Source organism: Panicum virgatum, chromosome 9N, assembly GCF_016808335.1.
Source record: "Panicum virgatum strain AP13 chromosome 9N, P.virgatum_v5, whole genome shotgun sequence".
NCBI lineage: Eukaryota > Viridiplantae > Streptophyta > Magnoliopsida > Poales > Poaceae > Panicum > Panicum virgatum.
Window position 1 is genome coordinate 906,893 of NC_053153.1, and position 23,481 is coordinate 930,373.

General features: G+C 47.5%; 2 protein-coding genes and 1 pseudogene across 2 annotated transcripts; all 3 read left to right on the forward strand.

Annotated features, from left to right (window-relative positions):
• Positions 1-12,712: 12,712 nt before the first annotated feature.
• Positions 12,713-14,202, forward strand: LOC120687441 (uncharacterized protein At4g14100-like). Its single transcript, XM_039969441.1, has 2 exons — positions 12,713-13,221; positions 13,772-14,202. Exons 1-2 carry the CDS (start codon positions 12,762-12,764, stop codon positions 13,924-13,926), a joined length of 615 nt encoding a protein of 204 aa, XP_039825375.1. The 5' UTR covers positions 12,713-12,761; the 3' UTR covers positions 13,927-14,202.
• A 2,980-nt stretch (positions 14,203-17,182) lies between these two features.
• Positions 17,183-19,972, forward strand: LOC120687430 (phosphatidylinositol transfer protein 3-like). The gene is made up of 2 exons (XM_039969429.1): positions 17,183-17,510; positions 18,882-19,972. Exons 1-2 carry the CDS (start codon positions 17,394-17,396, stop codon positions 19,512-19,514), a joined length of 750 nt encoding a protein of 249 aa, XP_039825363.1. The 5' UTR covers positions 17,183-17,393; the 3' UTR covers positions 19,515-19,972.
• Positions 19,973-21,805: 1,833 nt separating this feature from the next.
• LOC120693097 lies at positions 21,806-23,421 on the forward strand (annotated as a pseudogene).
• Positions 23,422-23,481: the final 60 nt, after the last annotated feature.

A 23,481-nucleotide genomic window follows, 5' to 3' on the forward strand; every position in this document is an offset into this window, starting at 1 on the left:
TTTTCAGGATTTATTATGCAAGGAATTAAATAGGAGAAAATAAACAAAACATACATCAATTTAAAAAGATTAATTTTTAGATCCTGTTCTAGTCATGAACTGGGGCTCAAACTCCATGGACAAGCTAAGCTATTCAAGAAGAATACTCAGAAATATTTTCATGATTTATTATCAACATAAACTGTTTATCATAATTAATATCTACTAAACAAGCATTAAAACAAAGAAATAGCTACACAAATCTAAAAATATTGAAACTTTGACAGTGATGTTCATTTAGTATTGGAAATACAAATAAAAAGTTTCATACACATATCTATAATAGAACATCTAGAAATAAAAAGTAAGCTACTCTACTAGATCTAGCCAAGACTAGGGTTTCATCTAGTTACAAAGGTCAACTGGTGCTCAAATTTTTACACAAAACTAAGCATGCCAAGTATTACCTACCAGCCAAAAATCAGACACAGATACTGAGTAGAACTCCTAGAGTAAATATAGTCTATGAAACCTAATCTTTTTCCTAGATTAAAATACAGACAGAAAATAAACATGTGCATGTAATGAAAGTTGTAGATCTGGTTGCAAGGATTCCAGAACATTTGGATTTGTATTTTTCTGATTTTTATATGAATTTATATTGATTTTGCAATTTTGTTGGCTTGGAAAACAAAAAGGAAAAAGGATTTCTTTTTGCACAAAGGCCCCTGGAAGACATTTTCTTCTCGCGGAGAGGCCCTTGGCCGGTTTGGGAAAACAGAGGAGGCGCCGGGCGATGGGATTCCGGCGTGGGGGCTCACCGGGGACGGGGGAGAAATGGGGGAAAAGCTTCACGGCGTCGAGAGGAACCCATGGGTGGGCTCGGTTGGGGCTAGGGATGGCCGGAGCGGCGGCTCCGCGAAGAACAGCGGCCGGCGGCGGCAGTTTGCGGCGGCAGCGGCGGTCCGGTGGTCGGGGGTGACGAAGAGCGGGTCGGGGAGTACCAGTGGAGGGCGAGGAAGGTGGCTGCGGGGGTTGTTGGGCACGAGGGAGGCGGAGAAGGGGGCTCCGCGGAAGCCTAGGGCGCGGCGGCGGGCATGGCTGGAGGCGTTGGCCGTTCCAGGCGAAAGAGGTCGTGTGGAGCTGGCTCACACGCTCAGGGAGGAAGGAAAGAGGGGTGAGGACGTCGGGGAGCTCGCGGGAAGGGTCCTGGCGAGTCAAGGGCGCGATAAGGAGCGAGGCGCGGTCACCCGAGCCATCACGGCGTCGCCGTGGCACTACGGCGGCAAACCTCGGCGTGCGCGCCGTGGATTGCGACGCGTGGTGAGGCCGAGAAGCTACGGAGCGGAACCGGGACCGATTTGGGTGAACCTGGGGGTGGGGAGGCGGCCTGGCCGGGCGGGCGGTGCCGGCGTGAGGCCGACGGCCTCTGGTCGGCCGGGCAGAAACAGGGGAGGGGAGGGAGAACAGAGAGAGAGAAAGAGAGAGAGATTAAATTGATTCAAAAAATTCGAATTTTTCTCAAAGATTCCTTTTGAAACACGAAAAACTCTGAATACGAAAGTTGTAGAGAATTTCGAATTCTACACCTTTTGTTTCAGGCACCAAATCGTTTGAGACTCAAATCAAAAGTTAATTTGAAAACCCGATGAATGTACGTTAAAACCCGATTCGATTTACATTCAAATTTTCTTCGACTTTTGTATGTAAACTTGAAAATATTTGAGCACCAAAGTTGTTCAACATTTAAAACTCTAAAATTTTTATTTCATGTTAGAGCTCAATTAAACCACGGTTTGAAAATTATTTTAAAACTATCACAACTAAGGTTTTTGAATTGCTAACCATTTCATGTAGACTTGCATTGGGTTAAGGGTACATGATTTGGTGCTAACGACCCTGGTTTGACTAATTAAACACCTGGGGTGTTATAGCTGCAATGGTTTCATTCTCTACCACCGCACACGGTGCAAAATTGGGAGTCCTTGATGAAAGAGTTCATGACGGAGTTATACTCGCCGGGCAAGACCCAGATTCTGCGCAACAAGATTGCAACATTCGCACAAGCCCCGACGGAGACTATTGCGGAAGCCTATGAGCGCTTCAACGACTACATCCGCGCCGTACCTCATCACAAGTTCTCAAGGGAGGATGTGGTCCAGAAGTTATATCAAGGCCTCACTACTGCATCAAGGGGGATCATTGACCCATCAGCCGGAGGTTCTATCATTGAGCTCACGCCTACTCAAGTTTTCAAGCTATTCAAGAAGGTGGCGGACAATGACGCATGGGCATCATCGGGGCGCCTACAACCACTCCAAGCCGTGGGCGCCGCGAAGAGTGTATTACAAGTGGAACGCGAAGAAGAGCTAGAATGGAAGATCGACTCGCTCATGAGAAGGTTGGAGAAGATTGAAGTGGAAAAGAGAGAAGCCCAAGCTATTGATTTGAAGGCGGCCGAAGCAAGGTCTACATGTGAAGAATGTGGAGAGTACGGCCATGTCCAAAAGAATTGCCCGGAGGAAGCCAAGATGCTCGACTACATGAAGAAGGGAGAATGGATCCCGCCAACCAACTTTCGCTACGGGCAAGGTAGACCCCAATTTAATGCAAGCTCTTCCATTCAAAACTCGGTGCCTCTTCGTATACAATTGAAGGAGTTCATGGAGGAGCAAGGCAAGATCAACAAGGACACCGTCACCAAGTTCAAGGCTATGGACAAAATTTTGGAGAACATTGATGGCAAGGTGACGGAGGTCGGGAGCTCTAACCTTCAAGTACTCAACATGATGAAGATGCTAGAAACACAAGTAGCCCAGCTCGCCAGACGCCTATCTAGCAACGAAGGAAAATTGCCCGGGCAACCTCAAAGTCCGGAGACGGCTAAGGCAATTCAAACTCGCTCGGGAAAGGAGACCGAAGAACCCGAACATGCGGCGGGAGCAAGGAAGCCTAAGCCAAGAGGTGAAGTGGAGACCATCATCAAGGAGAAGGCACCTACTCCTATGCCAGAGATAGTCAACAAAGAGCCGGAGTTTGAGCTAGATGATATAGACACCAAGATTCTACCGCCAAGGCCACGATACCGCAAAGGTAAACATGAAGATGAGCAGTTCAACAAATTTGTTGACATGGTATGCAGGTTGAGCATCAATATGCCGCTCTTGGATGCTCTACAAGTTCCGACGTATTCTCGCTACTTCAAAGACATCATGGGAAACAAGCGCGAGATACTGCCAAGCACTGTCAAGCTAACCGAGGAATGTAGTGCGGCAATCGCTAATGAAGCTCCTGAAAAGAAGAGGGACCCCGGATGTCCTACCATCCCGTGTTCCATTGGATCTCTTATGTTCGAAAGAGCACTTTGTGATCTCGGTGCAAGTGTGAGCGTCATGCCAAAGAATGTGTTCGAGAAGCTACGCTTACCGGAGCCGGAGCCCACCGCCATGTGCCTAGAGTTAGCGGACAATTCCGTTCGCTATCCTTTGGGAATAGTCGAAGACGTGCCCGTGAAGATTGGAGAACACTTAGTCCCCGTTGACTTTGTGATTCTCGATATGGGAGAAGGGAGCAAGGCGCCTCTCATACTTGGGAGGCCTTTCCTTAAGACCGCAAGGGCGAGCATCGACGTTGGCAAGGGGGAGATAAAGTTCGACATCAATGGCACCACAAGCGAATTCAAGTTTCGTCCACGCCTCGAGGTATGCAACATGATCAATGTCAAATATGTTCCGCCTCACCGCCGTGTCACAGAGGAGAAGCCAAAGAAAGAAGAGGAGCCAAACAAGAAGGAAGCGAAGAAGGAGATAGAAGTCGTCGCGTCCATCGCGACAAAGAAGATCGTTGCACCCGTCAAGAAGAAAGCTAAAAGCCCGCCTGTGAAGACCAAAAAGAAGACTAATGTAGAAGACAAACCTGCACCAAGGATTATGCGGAAGTGGGTACCCAAGACTGCAGCACCATCCCCGAGCGTTGGTCCGAAGTGAAGAAGAAGAAAGTCTAGCTATAGACTATAAACGAAGCGCTTTGCGGGAGGCAACCCGTTCGTCGAGTCAAGAATAAAGCTGCCGGGAGTTCAACCCGTTCGTCGATTCAAGAACAAGCTGCCGGGAGGACAACCCGCGAAAATTTTAGGTAAGTGAGTCGAGAATTTTGCTACGCAAGAACATGATATACTTTTGAACAATTGGTTGTTTGGTCAAACAATTCGATTTGGATTTTATTCGCTCGGTCATTCCAATGTTATTTCTTATTTTAACCCAATGACATGAGCCATCCTATGGTTTATTTGCCTCTTCTTGAGAATGCCACATCCAAAATTCCATACCTATTTTTGGCGACCGTCCTGTCCATAACGGCCGGACCAAGTTGACAAAACACACGAGTAGATATTACTTAAATTACTTAAATTCTTGATGCGTAGGTTCGCACAAACATAGAGAGAATTTTCAGTTTCATTACCATAGGACTAGAATTTTCCTAACCTTGATTATTCTCTTTTTCAAAATTCTCTCTATCATTTTGGCAAAAATTAGAACCTAAACCAAAGACCCACGGTTGAATTCGAGATTGTTCGCTATCAATTCATGAAAGTGAACGGTTCCGGTGCAACCAAAATTAATGTAGTCGGGAAATATTTTTCGACTTACAAATGTAAAGATGTTTCAATTCCCCTCTAATTATTCATTTAAACTCATTGCATGCTTTGAGTCAATTCTGAAATTTCGAAGTTAGAGGAGGATTAACCATCTAAGCATGATTTGGAAAGGGTTTATGTGCTTGATTAACACCCATTGATCAAAGTAAGTTCACGGGAAAGAGTTGTGCTCTCTACCTACCACCACATGCAAATAATTCAAGGAGGGAGTAGCCATGCATGAGAAGGACAAGTCATTTTCAGCAAAGATGGCACCATGTGATGAATGATTAAGCATGGGACAACGTGAATGACACAAAGTGGAGAAATAAAGTTGCAAGTGGACATCAAAGGCAAAGAAGGAGTGGTTCACATGATTTGGGCGGTGCAAAGCATACAAGATGTACTGGACAGAAGCAAATAATTGCACCACGAAGCCACCAGAGAAAATTGAAGTGGAGAAGAGGGAAAAACACCCTAGGCCGGCCGGCCTGGCCCCTATTTAAGCCTCTGGTGCTCCCCTTTGGCAGGTATACTCCTCACTCATTTCCTTGCTTATGTTCTTCAAGTTCTTTGCCCAGAAACATCAGTTAGAGCCCTGAAAAATTCGTCCACCAAAATCTATTCCAAAAATCTCAGAAAATTCACCACAGTTCCTAGTTTGTTCCACTCTTCGATATATTGTTCTTCCACCGGCAAGAAACCCCCGGTGTGTTTGTTTTTGAGTGTGTGCAACAAGGAGTCACCATGAGTGGCCTCATGAAGTTCATCGCCGGGAGGAGAAGGACGCGTTCATCAACATCCGACGCATCGGCAAGTTCTTCGCGGAGGCACTCGGTCTCCGAGTCTCCGCGGAGCATGGAGGAAGACAACCCCGCACCGAGGAGCGACATGCTGCTCCTTGGTGGGATGAGAGACCCGAGAAGCTCCTCCATGAGATTCACCGAAGGGATGCCACCTCCTCCACAGCGTTCGACAAGGTCATCCGCACCACCACCATACAAGCCCAAGAATTCAGAATATGGGTTTATTATCTTGTCGAAGGAAGAAGAAGAAAGGCTCAAGTTCATGAAGGGAAGACTACGAGCAAATTATGATTTTGATGATGAAGCATTGGTGAAGCTGGGATTTCATCATGACATTTATGAGCTATTGGAGAACATCGGTTGGAAGTTATTTTCCGATGGTGTCACGGTTGATATGCAAGAAGAAGTGGCTCTTGAGATGTTCATGACATTAGAAAAATCAACGGAAGTGGTGGATGATGAAGAAGTTCCATGTCTGAAATTTAGGCTCAAGAATGAAGAGAAAGTAATCACCTATGGAGAAATAGGAAGCTTGCTCGGATTCAAAAATAATGCATATGAAATGGTGCAAGTTGAAGATGGAGAGCTTGATGAATTTTGGACAAAAATAGCAAAAGATGTCAACCGCCAAAGAAAGAATATAAGTAATGTTACCCTCCAAATATTCCACTCTTGGTTGAGCAAGAGAATTCTTGGGAGGATGAGAGAATCGAAGGTCACCGACCAAGATAAATTGGATTTATGCTGCATTGGTGAAGAAACAAGTAATTGATCCCACCAACATCATGGTTGAAAGGTGGCTTTGTGAAGCATCATCCGGCACAGGAGAAGTTGGTTCGGGATGTTATCTCACAATGATAGCCCGAGCAATGAATCCGAGGTTACGAGTGATCCAAAAATTTTATGTCCCGGGAAGAGATATTGGGATTGATCATTTGAGGCAAGGCCATTATATCGGAGAGGATGAAAAGAAGTGATTTACTATTTCTGATATGGATATTTCCCTCCCCGATCAAAGGCTGAAATTATTTGCAAGAGGGATGGCTGATTGGCGAGTTGAAAATATTGGAAAAAAGATGAAGAAATCAAAAAGAGGAAGGTTAATTGAAGGGACATCGGCATCGGCACAACAAGAAGACTTGGAAGTAAACCTTCCACCGCCAAGTTCTGCTTATTGGAGGAATGAATTTCAAGGTGCATCAAGTGGACAGGGATACCCGCAAGGATGGACGAGTCAATGGGAAGGAAGCCAAGAAGAAGCATGGGGGCACGCTGCGGCGGCACCCCCACCGTTTAGCAACTACAGCTACCCACCCTCGTCATATCGAGGAGAGATACCCGACCCGTCATTTGGAGCACAATATTTTGACCTCCCTCAACCAGAACAAGGAATGAGAATTATGGGTGCTTATGCGAGAAGAAACATGGAAGATATAGATGCCATCCGGAGGCATACAACCCAACTAGAAGATGGAACTGCAGGAATTGCATATCAAATGGGACTTCTAGGCCTGGCGCCACCGGAACAATTTAATGGAGGAGCATTTCAGCAGTATTATGATCAAGGATACAACGCAAGAGCCAATCAAGGAGATTGATCGACGGCGAGACCATGAATAAAATGCTCGCACGTGTGGTTTGGATTTTCTATTTCTTTTCATTTATTTTCAGCATGTGTGCAAGCTTGTGTGTGCGTAGCAATTTTCTATTTTATTTATTTCAGCATGTGTGCAATTTGTTTTATTTTGTCTTCATCACCATGATAAATAAATGCATCACCTACGCTTTAATGTTATGGGTAGTAATGATGATAGAAAGTTTGTGCCATGTTAAAATATGATGATCGTTACCGCTTTGTCTACTTTTTTGTGCTTAGTTTATGCATGATTAAACTAATGCTCTCTCTAACATGATCTGAAAATTAATTAAATGCCGGCTAATTTAATTGTGGAGGTTATGATAAATTAAGACCCATATCTTTTACTCTTGCTCTCTTACTTAAGCTTGTCAAGGAAAATTTAATTTGGATTTAATTTTGAGCTAACCTTATCAATGATACCTTTTGCAATTGCTCTACCCTTCTACAAGCCTAAATGCTATATCATAACAAACCATAGAGCAAGAATTATTTTCAAGTGAATTAATTCAGGATTTATCTTCTTTGGTACGAGACTAAGAAGCTGACCATTCCGTATATTTGCGTGCCTCTCTTTTGCTAGCCATTCTATCCATGCATTGTGAGTTTCTATACCGGGAAAATCGCAAACCTCGCTGGATATCAACCCTTAACCAAAAATATCTTTTTGTGAAACAACTCCTTGACCACAACCTATATATTGAGTATATATTTATTTCGACGGCAAAACAGTGGAATCAAGAGCAAAATTCAATAAAACATACGCTTGGGAAGCATCAAAGAGTTCGCAGAAGAAAAATCCGAAGAAGTGGAGGCCTACAGGCAGTAGGCCGGCTGGCTCAACACCCCTAGGCCGGCCGGCCTGCCCCTTTTCCTCCTCTGTTGGCTTCAGTCTTTCACGAGGAGATGCTCCCTTGAATTCCAAAGTTATGTCCAGAAAATTGATAGAAGTTTTGTGCACTCACTCCATCAAGTTATCATCACTTCATTGCTTGAGGACAAGCAAACATTCAAGCATGGGGAGAGGTGGAGTAAGTGCATTGTGTTGCCAATGGTTCTGAGGAGCAAAAAGAAAGAAAGAAAAAAAAGAGGAAGAGAGAAAAGAAAAAAAATGAATGATGATGAAAAGCTCCTCGGTTCCTTTAGCTTCATTAAACTCCAAGTACTTTGAAGATTATTCTATACTCAATTATTCCAATCATGTGCAATCCGATAACAAGGACTTCAGTCGTGCCTTGAGATCAACCGTTGCCATTTGCACATGTCCACCATCTAAAGTGTGTGTTCCATTCTCTCCCTCTCCACAAAGAAATTATTTTCCAATGGTCTTTTTGACGAGTCTCGGTAAATCCATAAGAAGTATTTCTTGTTTTGATAATATCTTGATTATAATATTTTTTGTTAGGACTAACCTTTCCAGAGCTCCAGATAAAGCCTCACACATACATATGAGAGAAAGAAAGGAGAGAGTTCTAGCAAGATTGAGAGACAAGATGAGCTGAGAGTTTCCATGAGCAAATTGCAATGAGGTTTGAATTATTGATCTTGGTTTAGCATTACTTATGGAACTTACTTTCTTAATTCTGAGACTTGTTTAATTTTGAGAGCATGTGCTTAATAATTGTGGGGAAGCATTTAACTTGTATCTACCTTCCACGTTGAAAAAGCTGGTTACAACTTGAATTATTAATTGCAAAATATTTTTTGGGAGCATTGTGTTTTCTCGTGTTTGATCAAGTGCAAGGATTGGACACTGAAAGGCAGCGCTGATTTTTTATCAAAGACTTACTCGAGGACGAGCAAGGTTTAAGCATGGGGGGAATGTTGGCGCTCCTTAAGTATCTATTTTATCCCCTGTTTAACTTTGATAATGGCATGAATTTAATATCAGAATCACTAACCATCCTAACCTCGGCCCAATTATTGGTCGTTTTCGCGTTTGCACATATATTTTGGAGGTACTTCGTTTTTGCAGGTTTTTGACCAATTTTGGAGCATGAAATGGCGAGGCCCATGATCACGCGATGACACGAAGAATGACGAAGGCCAAAGCCCGAACAAAGGATCGAAGGCCATGATGATTAGAGGCCCATTCATGCACATCCACCCTCCAATGAAGCCCAAAAGACAAAGCCCACAAGATAAGATCGAGATACTTCGGGGCTAAGAAAAGCAAAGAGATATTTAAGGAAGAATTTTCCATCCTATCCTTCTCCTCGAAGAAAAATCTCGAAGATAACGACGTCTAAAGGGGTGCAATCGTGAAAGACATAAATTCTAGAAGACTCCAGGAGACTTGGGGAGAAAGTTGAGCACCAGCCTGCGAAGGAAAGACCCAGGCCGGCCAGCCTAGGCTCATTGGGCCGGCAGGCCCATCCTGTTTTTAGGTCGGTTCGACCTCCCCTTTGACCGAGGGTTCCCTGAGGCTATTTAAAGACCCCTCCCCAATGTTCACGGAGAGATCAATTCGGGAGACGACGTCAAGGAGCAGAGAAGATAGAGGGACACCTCTCGGAGAGCCGAGGGTCGTGCTAGTTGTCTAGGGTTCGCCCTAGCCGACGTGGGAACCTTGCAAGGAAGACCACGTCGGAGTTCTGGAGCTAGGATCATCAAGATCAAGGTAGGGCCCCGGTTGTGATCTTGTGATGTACAATCATTCATGGTGAAGTTATTTGTGTTTCCGAATGTTTAGCGACCATGTTCTCCTCTTTCGATTTCGTTCTTTTCTTTGGGTTCGCTTCATCCTAGATCTATTATCGAGATAGATCACTTAGCATGATCTTGTAGTCATGGTGGCTAGAGGTTCATGGCGGAACTACCAAAGGGGGTTCGACTTGCTTCAGGGTATCCCGTTGAAAGGGGTGGCGTCGTGACAGGCCGTTGCCACTTAGTAGGTTGGGTATCGAGGGATCGGATTGGAGATTTTGGGGTTAAAGAGACTTTTCATTGAGATTCACATCTATCTTACTTCACTTTATCTAGCTGGAACTACAACATATGCATGATCTAGGTGATCTAGATTGGTTATCTCTAACTTTCTCTTGCTACCTTCGGTGTTTGTTGTGTTTTTAATAGATTAGATTCGTTTTCACCATCTACACAAAGGAATCTCTATGCTAGTAGATTGTTTCTTGTCTCTTTGGTTCCGTGGATTGATAAACCTTGGGGGAATACTCTAAGGGAAAAGCTACACGAAACCGTGCGCTTGCGGTATATAAATCGGGGGCGCTAAGGAGCGTCAACAGAGGGTCTCCGCGCCTTCTTTCGGAGCCGGGCGGTTTAGAGTGGTGCGCCTGGAAGCTGCCATGCCCAGCAGAAAGGAGATCACGGCGCGTCTTCCGGCGTATGAGGAAAATACCCAGGAGCAGGCACCGGCGGGGAGTCTTGGGCTAACATTCGCTCCGAAGACTTCCCCTTGTCGGCATCATCTGCCTCCTTCTCCGCCAGGAGTTTCTTGGCGCGGCTGGTGCTAGAAGAAGGCTTGCGAGGTGCTACAAGAAGTCTTGCGACATTCTTTGGCCATGTCCTCTTGCTTGCCAGGTAGCAGCCGTTGCCTTGGCACCTTTTTGTTGCTCCCTTGATGGGAGTAAATGGATTTGATCCATTGTATCCGCTGTGTCCGTGAGTCAAGGACAGCTAGCATTCATTTGTTGTAATGGCTTAGAGCCTATTATTGTAAAGGAGGATTAATGAAACAAAGTTGGCCCTGAGGCGTTCTTGTTTGTTCATTTTTTCGCATTGTTTTTTCGTTTTTGTGCCTCAACGATGAATTACTCCACTGCGACCGATGGCGATCGGAGGAGGTGAACCCTACCGCTTGACCTAGATGGCCCAGAACGGCGAGTTCGGTGAGCTCGATGGCGGGTAGGCCCAATTAAGGACAATCCAAGTGAAGTCCGACCCTGCCGCGGACGACCGGGTCGACGGAGCCCCGATGGGAGCACTCCTCTGCTCTACAGCCCGCATCCCAGATAGATGCCCGAGCTGTCAGCCAGCTCGGGGGGGCCTAGTTGGCCTCCCCCCTGGAGGGGATTCCATGGAACGCTAGAGGCTGGATCGGACAAGAAAAGTTGAGACGACCGAGTGCTGCCGGGGCAGGTCGGGCGTGGGCTGCTTGGTGTTCGTCTCGGTTTTTCTTCCCTAGCTCTTTGAGTCAAGGCAGCACGGAGCCCTTGACGGACTGGCTTTCGAACCTTGAGATCGAATCGTGTGGTTGCGATTTGTTTGAGGCATCGAAACGGTTCGCCGTCTTCCCTGCAATCGGAAACGAATAGACGACGAGGATTTAATTGAAACTGTAGAGTACGCACCCGTGGAGTCGATGCGTCGTGCCGGTTGCGGGCTGCATGCTCTAGAGAACTAGTCAAACCTAGTTTATAGCTGTCAACTCAATTGGAGCTAAAATATTGAAAGTAAGGATCCAGTACTAGTGGCTTTTCAGCAAAAGGAACTACAAAGCCAAAAAGCCTTACATGTTTAGGAGTCGGCTAAGTATATACCAATAGTCGGGTAAGCCTTGCTGAGTATTAGAATAGTCAGGCTTGTTGTTGTAATATATTTTAGCAGGATGCGTTCCGGAGGACTTCAAAAAGATCTGCGCCTCGTGGATCGGTCAACCACTTCCTCCGGGTTGGTCGGTCGAGTGGGTCCCATCTTCTCCGTGAAGTTCGGGCAGGTGAGCCTCACATCAGTGGGCAAGATGTGAAGCTCGTCTTTTGTCGTCGACGTTATCTATCGTATTGTATTTTGAAGCTTGTTTTAAACTCTAAATTACTTTTCGCTGCGTTTGAACTCTGAGATTTGAATTGTAAAACTGGCTTGTAAACACTTATTGTAGATTAAGTTGGTACTTCTGTTATAAAATCGGGTTGTAAATGGCTTTGAACGCTTTTATTGCCGGTAATCATCGGTGCTCGTCTTTTGGCGAGAGTTCCTGTGTAATCGATCTGGTTACAGCAGGCGGTCTGAGTGTACTGGTTGAGTGCAGTAATTTTGGATGAAGTTTAAGTGTTAATTATTGCACTTGATTGGTATTATTTGGACTGTTCTGTGACACCCTTCTCTGTGCCCGGCGCCCCTAGGAAGCCCCTCCCCGGCGAGCGCCGCCCTGCCCCGGGAGCTCCACGGAGGAGAGGGAGGGAGGGAGGGAGAGAGGACAGAGGAGAGGATGACGTGTCACCCTGACAAGTGGGCCCCACATGCCACGTCAGCCGAAACCGCCGTCCTTCCCGCCGAGGGGGGTATTTTGCATGATTTTTGATAGTTCGGGGTTGGGTATGTCCGGTTTTGGAGTTAAGGGGGGAAATTCGGATTTCGACCATAGTTGGAGAGTGTAAAATGGACTTCTTCCTTTAATTTATAATCAGACCTTCTTCTTCTTTTTACTTCGGCCCGATTGTGGCAAGACGGCCCAAAGTTCCATGCGGAAGAGCAGGTACAATCTCCCATGGGCCTGACCTACATAGTAGTATCTGCTATCTTCGCTTCGTCTCCGAATATCCATCCGATTGGATTCACAGCCACGGCGAGCAGGGGCGGAGCCACGTTATGGCCTGTGGGCGCACCCAGCAAAAAATTACAATCCCTTATCATTTTCATTTTTTTATCATGTTTGCTTGAATATCATACATAAGCTATGAAGTGCTGCACCCCCTCTGCTGCTCTCTAGCTCCGCCCCTGACGGCGAGTCTGCGACGGAGAGGAGATGACGCCTCTCCTCCCCGTCGCCTTCCTCCTCCTCCTCTGCCTCCCGGAGGCCTCACTCGCCGCAGGGGACCCGACCCCGACCCCCTGGCCTCCGCAGTTCCACGCGAAGCTGGTCATGGACTACCACGGCAACCTGTCCGTCGCCGACCTCTGGTACGACTGGCCGGGTGGCCGCAACCTGCACGTCATCCGCTACCAGCTCGCCGCCGACGCGCCCTACTACGACAACGAGTGGAACAACGGCACCTCCTTCTTCTACACCCCGTCGCGCCGCGCATGCCGCTCCGTCGCCGTCGGGGTCGGCATCCTCCGCCCCGACTGGCTCCAGCCCGGCGCGGTCTACCTCGGCCGGCAAGACGCCGGCGGCTTCGACTGCCACGTCTGGGCCAAGGCCGACTTCATCACTTACTACGAGGACGTCAAGACCAAGCGGCCCGTCAAGTGGGTCTTCTACACAGGTAGGAGTACTCTATTGGCTTCCTAGTTGCCGTGCATGAATCTACAAAACTGCAAAATGACTAATAATTTTGGACGAAAATCCAAAACGACTTACAATTTGGGATGGAGAGAGTAGCTTCTCTTCTACCAATTTTAGTTGCCTCTTACTAAGTAGCAGATGTGCTTGTGTTGTTTTTTAAAGCTGTACTTGTGTTGTTTACTCGGGTTCTGTTTGTTTTCGATTTAATCGGTTTATCGGTGGAATAAGCAATAATCTCACCAAACACTTGGCTTATTTTCGTCTCTGTGCTAATTTGCTTTAGAGATCTGAACTACGAGAAGCGAGAATAGAGAAATGGGAAAAATATTTGCTTCTCTCGGCCACGCTTAGGTTAAAAGCTAAGCGAAAACAAATAGGGTCTTGATGAATGCTGGATTTGAGGATTATTGCCACATTCCCTTTTTATTGCTGTCCCTAAATTACCAACGCCGCTTGCCTTGCCGTTGAGATGTGACAAGCACCTGTACTATTCTGTATATGATGAACTCTGTGCATTTGGCGATCTGCAGGTAGGATCGACTATGTGATGAGCTTTGAGGTGGGAGCGGTGCTGGAGGATGCGGCGTGGCAGGCGCCCGAGTACTGCTTCACCAAGGACGCTGGAATTGCCGAGACCGCCGGTGGGCACCATGATGACAGTTTCATCCCCAGGAGTGCGTTGTGAGGACTTCGTGTTGGTTCCCTGTAGTCTGTAGAGAGCTTATTAAGCTTTGAGCATCAGAAGTTCAGAACATGCATGCATGGAGGTGCCCTGTAATTGTGCAAAAGCTAGCAGCCTGACTATGCTTTGCAGTGCTTTTTGCTTGGACATGAAATCCTGGATCTGGTTGCGCAATGTAATATGGCATATGCTATCATGCGAATAATGTACTAAGTGCACATATATATGGTGGGATGCTCTGATCAGATGCGAATAATGTAATTCATTCATAGCTTGTTAGAGCAAGCCCAATAAGACTTGTCGTATAGCCAAGCTAGAACAGTAACCGATTCCTCTCTCCTAGTTCTTTATTTATCCACAGCAGCTGATCTTCCCTCGGTACACGCACAGAGAGGAGAGAGAGACTCTGCGGGATGACAAACAGTCCAAGCGCTAGGCGCCGAATCCAACGACTACCGACCCTCTCTCTCATCTTTTGACAAATCAGAGCACAACCGGCTTAACGCCCGTTATTGTACATGCTCTTATGAGATGGGTCTTGTGTGCAATGGGTTGTTTTGTTGCGGGAGCTCGAGATCTGCTGACTGTGTCATGGTCTCACCAGATCTCAACGTTCGCTGACATCAAGCAGGCCGGCCTGCCTTCATGAGTCTCGTGGGAGGCGGCGACGCGAAAACACTTGTTGCTTGACTCGCCGTCATCATCGTGGCCCGCACGCAGTGCTTTTCAAAAAAAAAAAATGGTGAAGTGCTAGGAGCCTCCTCGTAATACAGTGGTAGGAGTACTCCAGCGGCAGCCAATAAACACAGGCAGAACTCTAGACTGTAGTAGTTGGTTTGGAGTGACTGGAGCTTTGGTGGGTGCATGGCATTGGCATGGCATTAGCAGCAGAATAGGATGAGGTGATGATCGAGGGTGGCGGCTATGTCTGTTTGCAATTCAAGATGGCAGCAGCAGGTTCAGTCGCTGGTCATCCGGCCGGTACATCCGCCCCGTCCTGCCGTACAGATGAGATCCATGGCGCCGACCTGGGTTGATGATTGATCAGATCCATGGTGTACAGTAACAGTACTGCAGTAGATTAGATCAGTAGAGGGACCCTAAGCAAAGCAAGGTAAGCATGATACATGGTGGCGCTGGACCACGCCGGCCACCAACAGGGTCCGTCGACCGTCGACGGACAGCGCGCCAACAACCACCGCACACCACAACCACCAGGGTCCAGGGCGAAAGGCAAGAGGTGAGGCGGGGATCCTCTCTCCTCATGCCATCGTACAGCACCATGCACTAGGAGTAACATGCCCACTCGCTCGCCATGACAGCCACCAGCCATCTTCTTCAATTCGATGATCCTTCGACCCCATGGCGGCCGCGCGCGGCCGGAGGTCCACGTACGCACTTTCGGCTGCCGCCGCCGGCGCAGCTTGATTCGGCCCTTTTAGATGCATAGAATTTTGGGTGTAAAGTACTGTAGTATTTTCATTTGTATTTGGTAAATATTATCCGATTATGGATTAATTAAGCTCAAATGATTCGTCTCGCAAATTACAATCAAACTGTATAAGGTCCTGTTTAGATCCATAAAACCAAAATACAAAATTTTTGTAGTCCATTCGTTCCAAAATATAGGTCGTTTTGACTTTTCTAGATTCATATATTTTGTTATGTTATGAATCTAGAAAAGTCAAAACGATCTACATTTTGGAACGGAGGGAGTAAATCGCTTGCATGGTGTACTAAATGTAGTCGAAAATTAAATTGCATTACACAAATAGACTGTAAATCGCGAGACGAATCTAATGAGCTAATTAGAATGTGATTAGACCTAAATTGCTACAGTAATGGTACAGTAAATCTGCTCTAATGATAGATTAATTAGACTCGTTAGATTCGTCTCGTAATTTACAAACGAGATCTATAATTATTTTTGTAATTAGTCTACATTTAATATTTTAAATATTGAAGATTCTTTTCCAAAAATCTAAAAATCCAAAATGCTAAATGATCTAAACAAAGCTTAATTAGTTATTTTATTTAGCTATATTTAATGTTTCGTGCATGCGTTTTGGAATTCTAAACACAACTAAACAAGGTGTCGATCTCCTTCCATTATTAGCTGCTCTACGCGACGGTACGGGTGGTGCCGCGTCACGGCCGACGCGAGGGCCGCCGCCGCCGTGGCGCGCGCTGCGCCACACGCGTGCAAGACGGACGGCTTTGCCTTTGCGTTGGGTTGGGTTGGGTTGGGTTGGCCGCCGATCGATCCAAGGCGCCTCCTCGCCTGTCTGTCCGGACGGGCCGTGGTACGTCTGTTCGTTGCGATCGAGCAGATGAGCTGCTGGGGGGGCATTGATGGATGGATGCACGGGGTGGTTGGTCGTTGGCGCTGCTGGGTGCCAACCATTTTGATTTTGGCACGCGGGAGCTAGCTTCCAAGAGAGCTGATTCGTTCAATACCATTAAAATTTTAGTCAATCCTTTGAATATTATTGACCCCACATGTTATAGACATAAAAAAAATCCCTTCAATGCCATTCAGTGGCATTCAAAAAATTGACGAAAATTTCAATGGCATTGAAGGAATTATTCCTTCCAAGAGAATGGCTACATGATCGACCTAGCAGCGTGGCCATTACTCGCCGATCAACCGGACAACCTTCCATCCAATCCACACGCCGATAGCTCTACTTGCTGCTCATTCCTACCAATCCGATCGTCCCCTGCCCTAGCAGGGTCTTCGGAGGAAAAGTGAACCACAAATCCCTAGCACCAATACAAGTGATACTCTATTCAACTAGCTGCGCCTGTTGGCTCATACTAATTTATTGTAAGAGAAAAATATTACCGACTGCCTGTTTGTTAATAGCTAATGCTGATTTAGTACCGAAGAAAAACACAACTTGCTGGTTGGCTGACAAACCAGCCAAACAAAGTGATTAGTAATGGATCATGATCCTTATGTTTTCTTCACAATCTTATTTGGCTCTTAATTTTTTAGCTCGAAATTTATATAAATTTAGAGCTCGATCTTTTTATGGTCCAATCCTTAAATTATCAAGATTAAAAATTAAGATATTTTTCCACCCCTAATTAGGTGCCTGCCCGGCTCCAAATTATACGGTTTATTAGTTTCAGAATCCTCCGGATTTCCCTTCCGATCAATCAACAAAGTGGGACACTGATTATTCATTCAGTTGGACAGATCAATCAGCCAGTGTTATGTCATAAATAGCCGGCGAGCCAACGGCATTTCGTTTTCACCCGGGGGTACAGCTACAGCATTTCCAGAGCTGGAGGCTGGAGCAGAGCAAACAGTCTACAGTTGCAGGCAGCGTTTCCCTCCTCCTATAAAATAAAAGGCACCTCCCCGCCGCTCCCGTCGCCGTTTCTCTTCATTTCTCGACCAAGAAGAAGCCGCCTCGCCCCGTCCACGGTCCATCCATCAAGGTCGAGGAGGCCGGCGGCCCGCCATGGACTGCCAGCAAGCTGCGACCAACGGCGGCCACCACGACGACGGCGACGCCGCCGAGTGGAAGCAGGTCGCCGAGCTGAGGGCCGTCACCGAGGCGCAGGACCCTGCCTGCAAGGTTAGTTCGTCCATCCTTCCATCCATCCATCTTTTCCCCTTGAGCTACTCCTAATAAGCTAGCGCTTCTGATCGGATCCCCTCTCCTCACCGGATACATGATATATGGTGGCTACTGATCGCACACGGGATCGCACTGTTCACGCTTTTCTGTTGGCACCTCTTCCACAAATCGACAGCACTGGGCACAACAGCTAGCCTTGGCCTCTGATGACGATCGCATATTCGCATGTCAAGTAAACCCGATCACATCACATACCTGTGGAATCCGGTGTTCAGGGGGCCAAAGAAAAACTCTGCAAAACATCTACTAGCGTTGATGAGCTAGCCATAATTTACCTTGATTGTTTTTAGTACCAGTACTTGGTAGTAATTACTAGTCAAAGCATCATCAGCATTAAGCCTCCTCAGCACACCAATTTGTGGCTAGACTAGAGGAAGCCGGACCTCTGAAATGCTGCTAATTGGCTGGGCCAAGGAATTGAATACCAGCACTGAACCGTGGCCGTTGTTTGCTGTGCGCGCTACTGCTGCAATGCAACAAGGAGCGGGACAACACTCCTTGTTGGCCGGTCGTCGCTGCCTTTTGGCGTTGATGGCCGGCCGTCGCTGCCTTTTGGTGGAGCCGGCCGGTAGGTTATTGGGCACTTCCGTCAGCATCTATCCGTGCGTGTCTTGCAGGTTGGTAGTTGCAGGTCAGGCAACAAACAGGGGGTTAGTGGTTGAGCTAGCTCGTATCTACCACAACTGCGTCGTCCGTTGTAAAGGACGTCGTCGTCTGTTGCTGTTCCGTTCCGGCTCATCCATCCCCTCATCTCCAACCATGGATTTCGAATGACCTCTCCCTTCTGCCATGGGCGCCGGCCATGCCTGCAGTTGCCGATCAACTGCCCAGCCAGAAATAGCCACCCAGCCCAACCACATGCCTCCTGCTGGCTGCTTCTTCTATTCTAAAACCGTGGGGATCGGAAACAGAGGCGTTGTTTGTTTCAGACTGATGATGGCAAGACTTACTTCTGTTTGTTTCAGAATTCTCCAGTTTTCTGCCGGTGCGCGGACACAACAACGTCAGTGCACCTAACTTAGTACTCATGATCCATCCCTTGATTGGCTACTCTTGATTCAATTCAGAATAGAGTGGACGGTGTGGCCTCGTTTCGGCCATGCATCCCTCGTGGTGCAGGAAAGCTCCCATAAATGTTGCCCACGCAGGTCTCCTAGGGTGGTCCATCAACTCAACTCCTGCTGTCAATTCGATCGCTACTGATAATCAACAGACTAGATTAGGACATGAACTGCCAACCAATTCTTCATTATTTACTGGCCTTGATGAGATGATGTGACTGCTGATCCATCGATCGGTCGTCTGCAGGATGAGGACGACTACATGCTGCGGCGGTTCCTTCGCGCCCGCGACCACCACATCGGCAAGGCGTCGGCGATGCTGCTCAAGTACCTCAAGTGGAAGCCGACGGCCAAGCCCCACGGCTGCATCTCCGAGTCGGAGGTGGCGCACGAGCTCTCCCAGGGGAAGCTGTACCTGCAGGGCCACGACCGGCAGGGGCGGCCCATGATCTACGGCTTCGGCGCCCGGCACCACCCGTCCAACCGCGACCTCGACGAGTTCAAGCGCTTCGTCGTCCACGTGCTGGACGCCACCGTCGCCAGGCTGCCCCCCGGGGCCGGGCAGGAGAAGTTCGCCGCCGTCGCCGACCTCAAGGGCTGGGGCTACTCCAACTGCGACATCCGGGCCTACCTCGCCGCGCTGGAGATCATGCAGAACTACTACCCGGAGCGCCTCGGCCGGGTGTTCCTCATCCACGTGCCCTACGTCTTCATGGCGGCCTGGAAGATCGTCTACCCCTTCATCGACGACAACACCAAGAAGAAGTTCGTCTTCGTCGCCGACAAGGACCTCCACAGGACGCTCCGGGAGGCCATCGACGACGCGCAGCTGCCGGAGATGTACGGCGGAAAGCTCAAGCTCGCCTCGCCAAGTAATTAATTAAGTGGTCACTACTCACAAGTGCATATACTAGCTGATGATCGCCGGCCGGTGATGGTACGGTTCAGCAGATGGAGAGACGAGGACCGTGTGCATCGGTGCATGTATTATTGGAGGATGGTACGAATGTACGATACAGTCTCCAGAGGTATATAGTACGTGTATACGTACACCACGTTTAACTCGCACGTACGTACGGTTTTAGACACAAATTAAATCGATCGAGTGTTTGACAGACCGGATGACAGTATGACACTATCTATGGCAGTTAGCATCTAGGGCGTACTTACTAGATAAATTATCAGTAACTTGTTCCCCCGTTTCTTTGGCTGACTACATGCACTCTGTAATAATGGACTGCACAAGGACAAGGCACAGAAAGACGTATATATGGTTTCTGTATCCTATACCAAATTATCAATATAATGCATGTATTTGTATCAATGCAATAAGGTTAATGACCTGTAGGCTGTAACTGCAGCATCATGCATATGCATGCACTGTGTTGACAATCAAAATTGGCATCAACCAAGATCTGACCGGCCGGTCTGACCAAACAGTCTGACTGGTCTGGTGCTGTAGTTGATCCGATAGGAGCCCGACCGGTCTAACCGGTGGGTCCGATCGGTCTGACCGATCTAAGAGTATTTCGAGTGCAATTAAGGATTTTTTAAGATTTAGATCTGTAAATGGGTTTCTCTGCGGAATAAATTCATCCCACCCTATAACTAGGTCACGACCGATTGAGAAAAATCTAACCGATTAAAATTAATACAAACTCTACTTTTTATCGTCTTTATCTTTTTTTTTCTTCAAACTCTAGCTTTTCAACCTCCATCTGCTATTTTCCAACCTCCATCTACTAGAAAACCGGGTACATTATCTTCCCTAACTATCAAAACCGTTTGTTTTACCATCCGTCAGCGATTTTGCAAATGGTTTTGTATTATTTTTTCATAGAATTTTCCCTCTTCTCTCTTTTTCTCTCAGTTGTGGTACTTGGGGGAGACCAAATATCTGATTATGTAGTTAAGGGATAATCAAACTTTTAGATAGTTGGGCGAGAAAAGTATTTTTTTTAGAGAAGAACAACCGCGTGGCGCGGCCCATCGTCCCAAATAAGCGAATCCGCAGCCCCGCGGCGACTGCTTGCGGTCAGGCCTCGCCGGCCTCTCACCGTCACCGGAAGCGAACGCTGCTCTACTGTAAACGAGTGCCTTGCGCCAAGGGGTGCGCGTAATTTATTTACTTATTTTTGTTTGGCAATATAAGTTTATATAGAGGTTTGTAGTAGATGTATAGACAAATGAATATATATAGATAGAAATATGACATTTATTTTTAAAGTAAAAAAAATAAAAAAAATAGTAGCTAAAATCCGACGTCTCAATCTCGCCGTCGAAGGCGGCTGGGAGCGGTCCTCGGGTATCTCCTCACCATGTAATGCGAGGCTATCATGCCCGACTTGCGGCACCGCGGCGTACCGAAGCGAGGCCGGGTCGCTCGCCGGTGACGGCATAAACTTGCCACACCCGTCGAGAGCGTGCCCGGCGGCCCGCCCAAACTCGCGCGTGTGGCTCTCCGGCCTAGCTTCACTGCCGTCGTTGCAGTAGAGCGCACACCCATTCGGAGGCTACCAAAATTACCAGTCGAGAGTTCTAGATTCAGATATTTTGCAGTGACCGAATGGAGAGCTGATGCGTGGACCATTCGTGTCTCAAGGCTTCAAAGATAACGATGGCACGGCCGATCACATGCACCGTCAATTTAGGATCGAATGGTGGGAATCTTTTTTACTGACGTGGCCGGTCTGCCCTTGCGTCGACCTTCGGGGCTATAATATATAGAAATTAGGGCCGTGATTAGATTAAAAAATTTTATCCCAAAAATGTCACATCAAATATTTGAGCACATGCATGGAATACTAAGTAAAATCTATTTACAAAACTTTTTACATGGGTAGGTTGTAAATCACGAGACGAATCTAATGAGCCTACTTAATTTATGATTTGCAACAGTGATGCTACAGTAACCATTCACTAATTATGAGTTAATCATGAATTAAGTATGCTCATTAGATTTGTCTCGTGATTTACAACTCATCCGTACAAAAGGTTTTGTAAATAGATTTTATTTAGTACTTCGAAATAGTAAGATTCTCTTTCATCCTTAGTCATCGATGCCGATCGGACGGTCCAAATTTTTTTTGGCCGACGTGGACCTATCGCCGTCGGCCTTCGGAGCTATCATATATATAGAAAAATATCGTACCCCTCGGAGAAAAAAACTGAAAATATATCGTGTCACAGAGCCTCCAGAAGCGCCGCCCGACCATAGCCGCCGCCGCCGCCGCCGCCGCTCTCCTCCTACCGCCGCGGGTCGTGTCTCTACCACCTAACCCTAGCCTCGTCCCCAGCTTCAAGAATCCAGCGCCTTCCTTTGCCCCCCTCGGGCGCCGCGGCGCGAGGCTCAGGGCCGCCGGGGACCGCCCCGGCGCCGGGCTCGCCGACCAGACCACCGTCTACAACGGCGTCTACGGGCCCTGGACCGTCGAGGACTCCGACGTCCGCGAGGTATGGCTGAGGCGCGGAGCCACACGCGCATCAGCATCGCTCCCTCTCCGCAACCGGTGTGACCTACTACTCTTGCCGCAGCGCAGGTCTTGCTGTACCGGTCGTGGCTGGTCACCGCCGCGGCTTCCTTCGTGGCCGCGGCCTCCGCCGCGTACCTGCCCTAGGGGAACGCCGCCGGCGACGCCGTCAGGCAAAGCCTCGACCTTTTCTACGCCGCTGGCGCCGCGGGGCTGGGGCTGTCGCTGGTGCTGATCCACATCTACGTCACCCCAATCAAGCGCTTCCTCCAGGCGCTGTGGGCGGCCGGGGTCCTCGGGTCCGTCGGGACCTACCTCGCCGCCGCTCGGCCGCTGGACGAAGGCCTGGTGCAGTACGTGCTGGAGCATCCCGCCGCCCTATGGTTCGTTGGGCCGACGTTCGCTGCGCTCACAGGTCTAGTCTTCAAGGAAGGTACGCAATCGTGTTGTTGTGGTGTGTGTATCAATCGTGGAAATGTAGACCTAGGTGTTCTTGATTTTGGCAGTCAGTACAGTACATGGCCTACAGCTTACAGTTGATCTTGATCCCGCCATTGCCATGCTAATGCGTCATGAATAGTCCAATTTATATTGACGGTAATGCACCAACAGGTCTCTGCTATGGGAAATTGGAAGCTGGAATCCTAACTTTTGTTATCCCCGGGCTTCTTCTCGGACATCTGGTAAATCGGAACACCACCTCAAACTGTTGGCAGATGCTCTTATCTTGCTTCTTCTTTGACAAGGAACACCACCTCAAAATGTGGTACTCATCTTACACTATTTGTGGTCGCATGTGCAGTCTGGTTTGATGGATAACAGCACAGAGTCAGGCCTCTTAGGAGTGTGGATGGTTCTTTTCACCATTTTCGCTGCAAGAAAATTCCAGCAGCCCATCAAGGTAGAATCACTTCCAACGATTTATATTTAGCATCATTTCGACCTACAGCTTTGCTTCCTCAATCAAATCTGACAGTTTCATTCTGTTCCTCATCGTTAAGGATGACATTGGGGACAAATCTGTTTTCATGTTCAATGCACTCCCTGAAGAGGAAAAGAATGCTTTAATCCAGAAGCTCGAGAGGCAAACTCAACAGAAGTTTGAGTAGACTGTACACATTGTAGGCAGTTCCGGAAGAGCCAATATTTTGTCCATCGAAGTTTGTAGCTGATGTATATGATAGTTCTGAATATCACGACATACATCAATGCATAGATGAAGATGAGAACATTGTAACCGACATATATGTATATGGTCTGCATGTTTTTTGTTGGCAACATCACTGTATATATTTCGGTTTGTTGTACTCTCTTGCATTGCTGGGTAAATGCAGCATTCATCTGTATGAATAAGATGCATGGAGTTGGACAAAAGTT

What these genes read in the sequence shown, in the direction of transcription:
- LOC120687441 (XM_039969441.1), top strand. Translation starts at nt 12,762, where the DNA reads ATGACGCCTCTCCTCCCCGTCGCCTTCCTCCTCCTCCTCTGCCTCCCG. An exon ending in CAAGTGGGTCTTCTACACAG is followed by an intron (nt 13,222 to 13,771) that starts GTAGGAGTACTC and finishes GGCGATCTGCAG; the next exon opens with GTAGGATCGACTATGTGATG.
- LOC120687430 (XM_039969429.1), top strand. Translation starts at nt 17,394, where the DNA reads ATGGACTGCCAGCAAGCTGCGACCAACGGCGGCCACCACGACGACGGC. An exon ending in CGCAGGACCCTGCCTGCAAG is followed by an intron (nt 17,511 to 18,881) that starts GTTAGTTCGTCC and finishes GGTCGTCTGCAG; the next exon opens with GATGAGGACGACTACATGCT.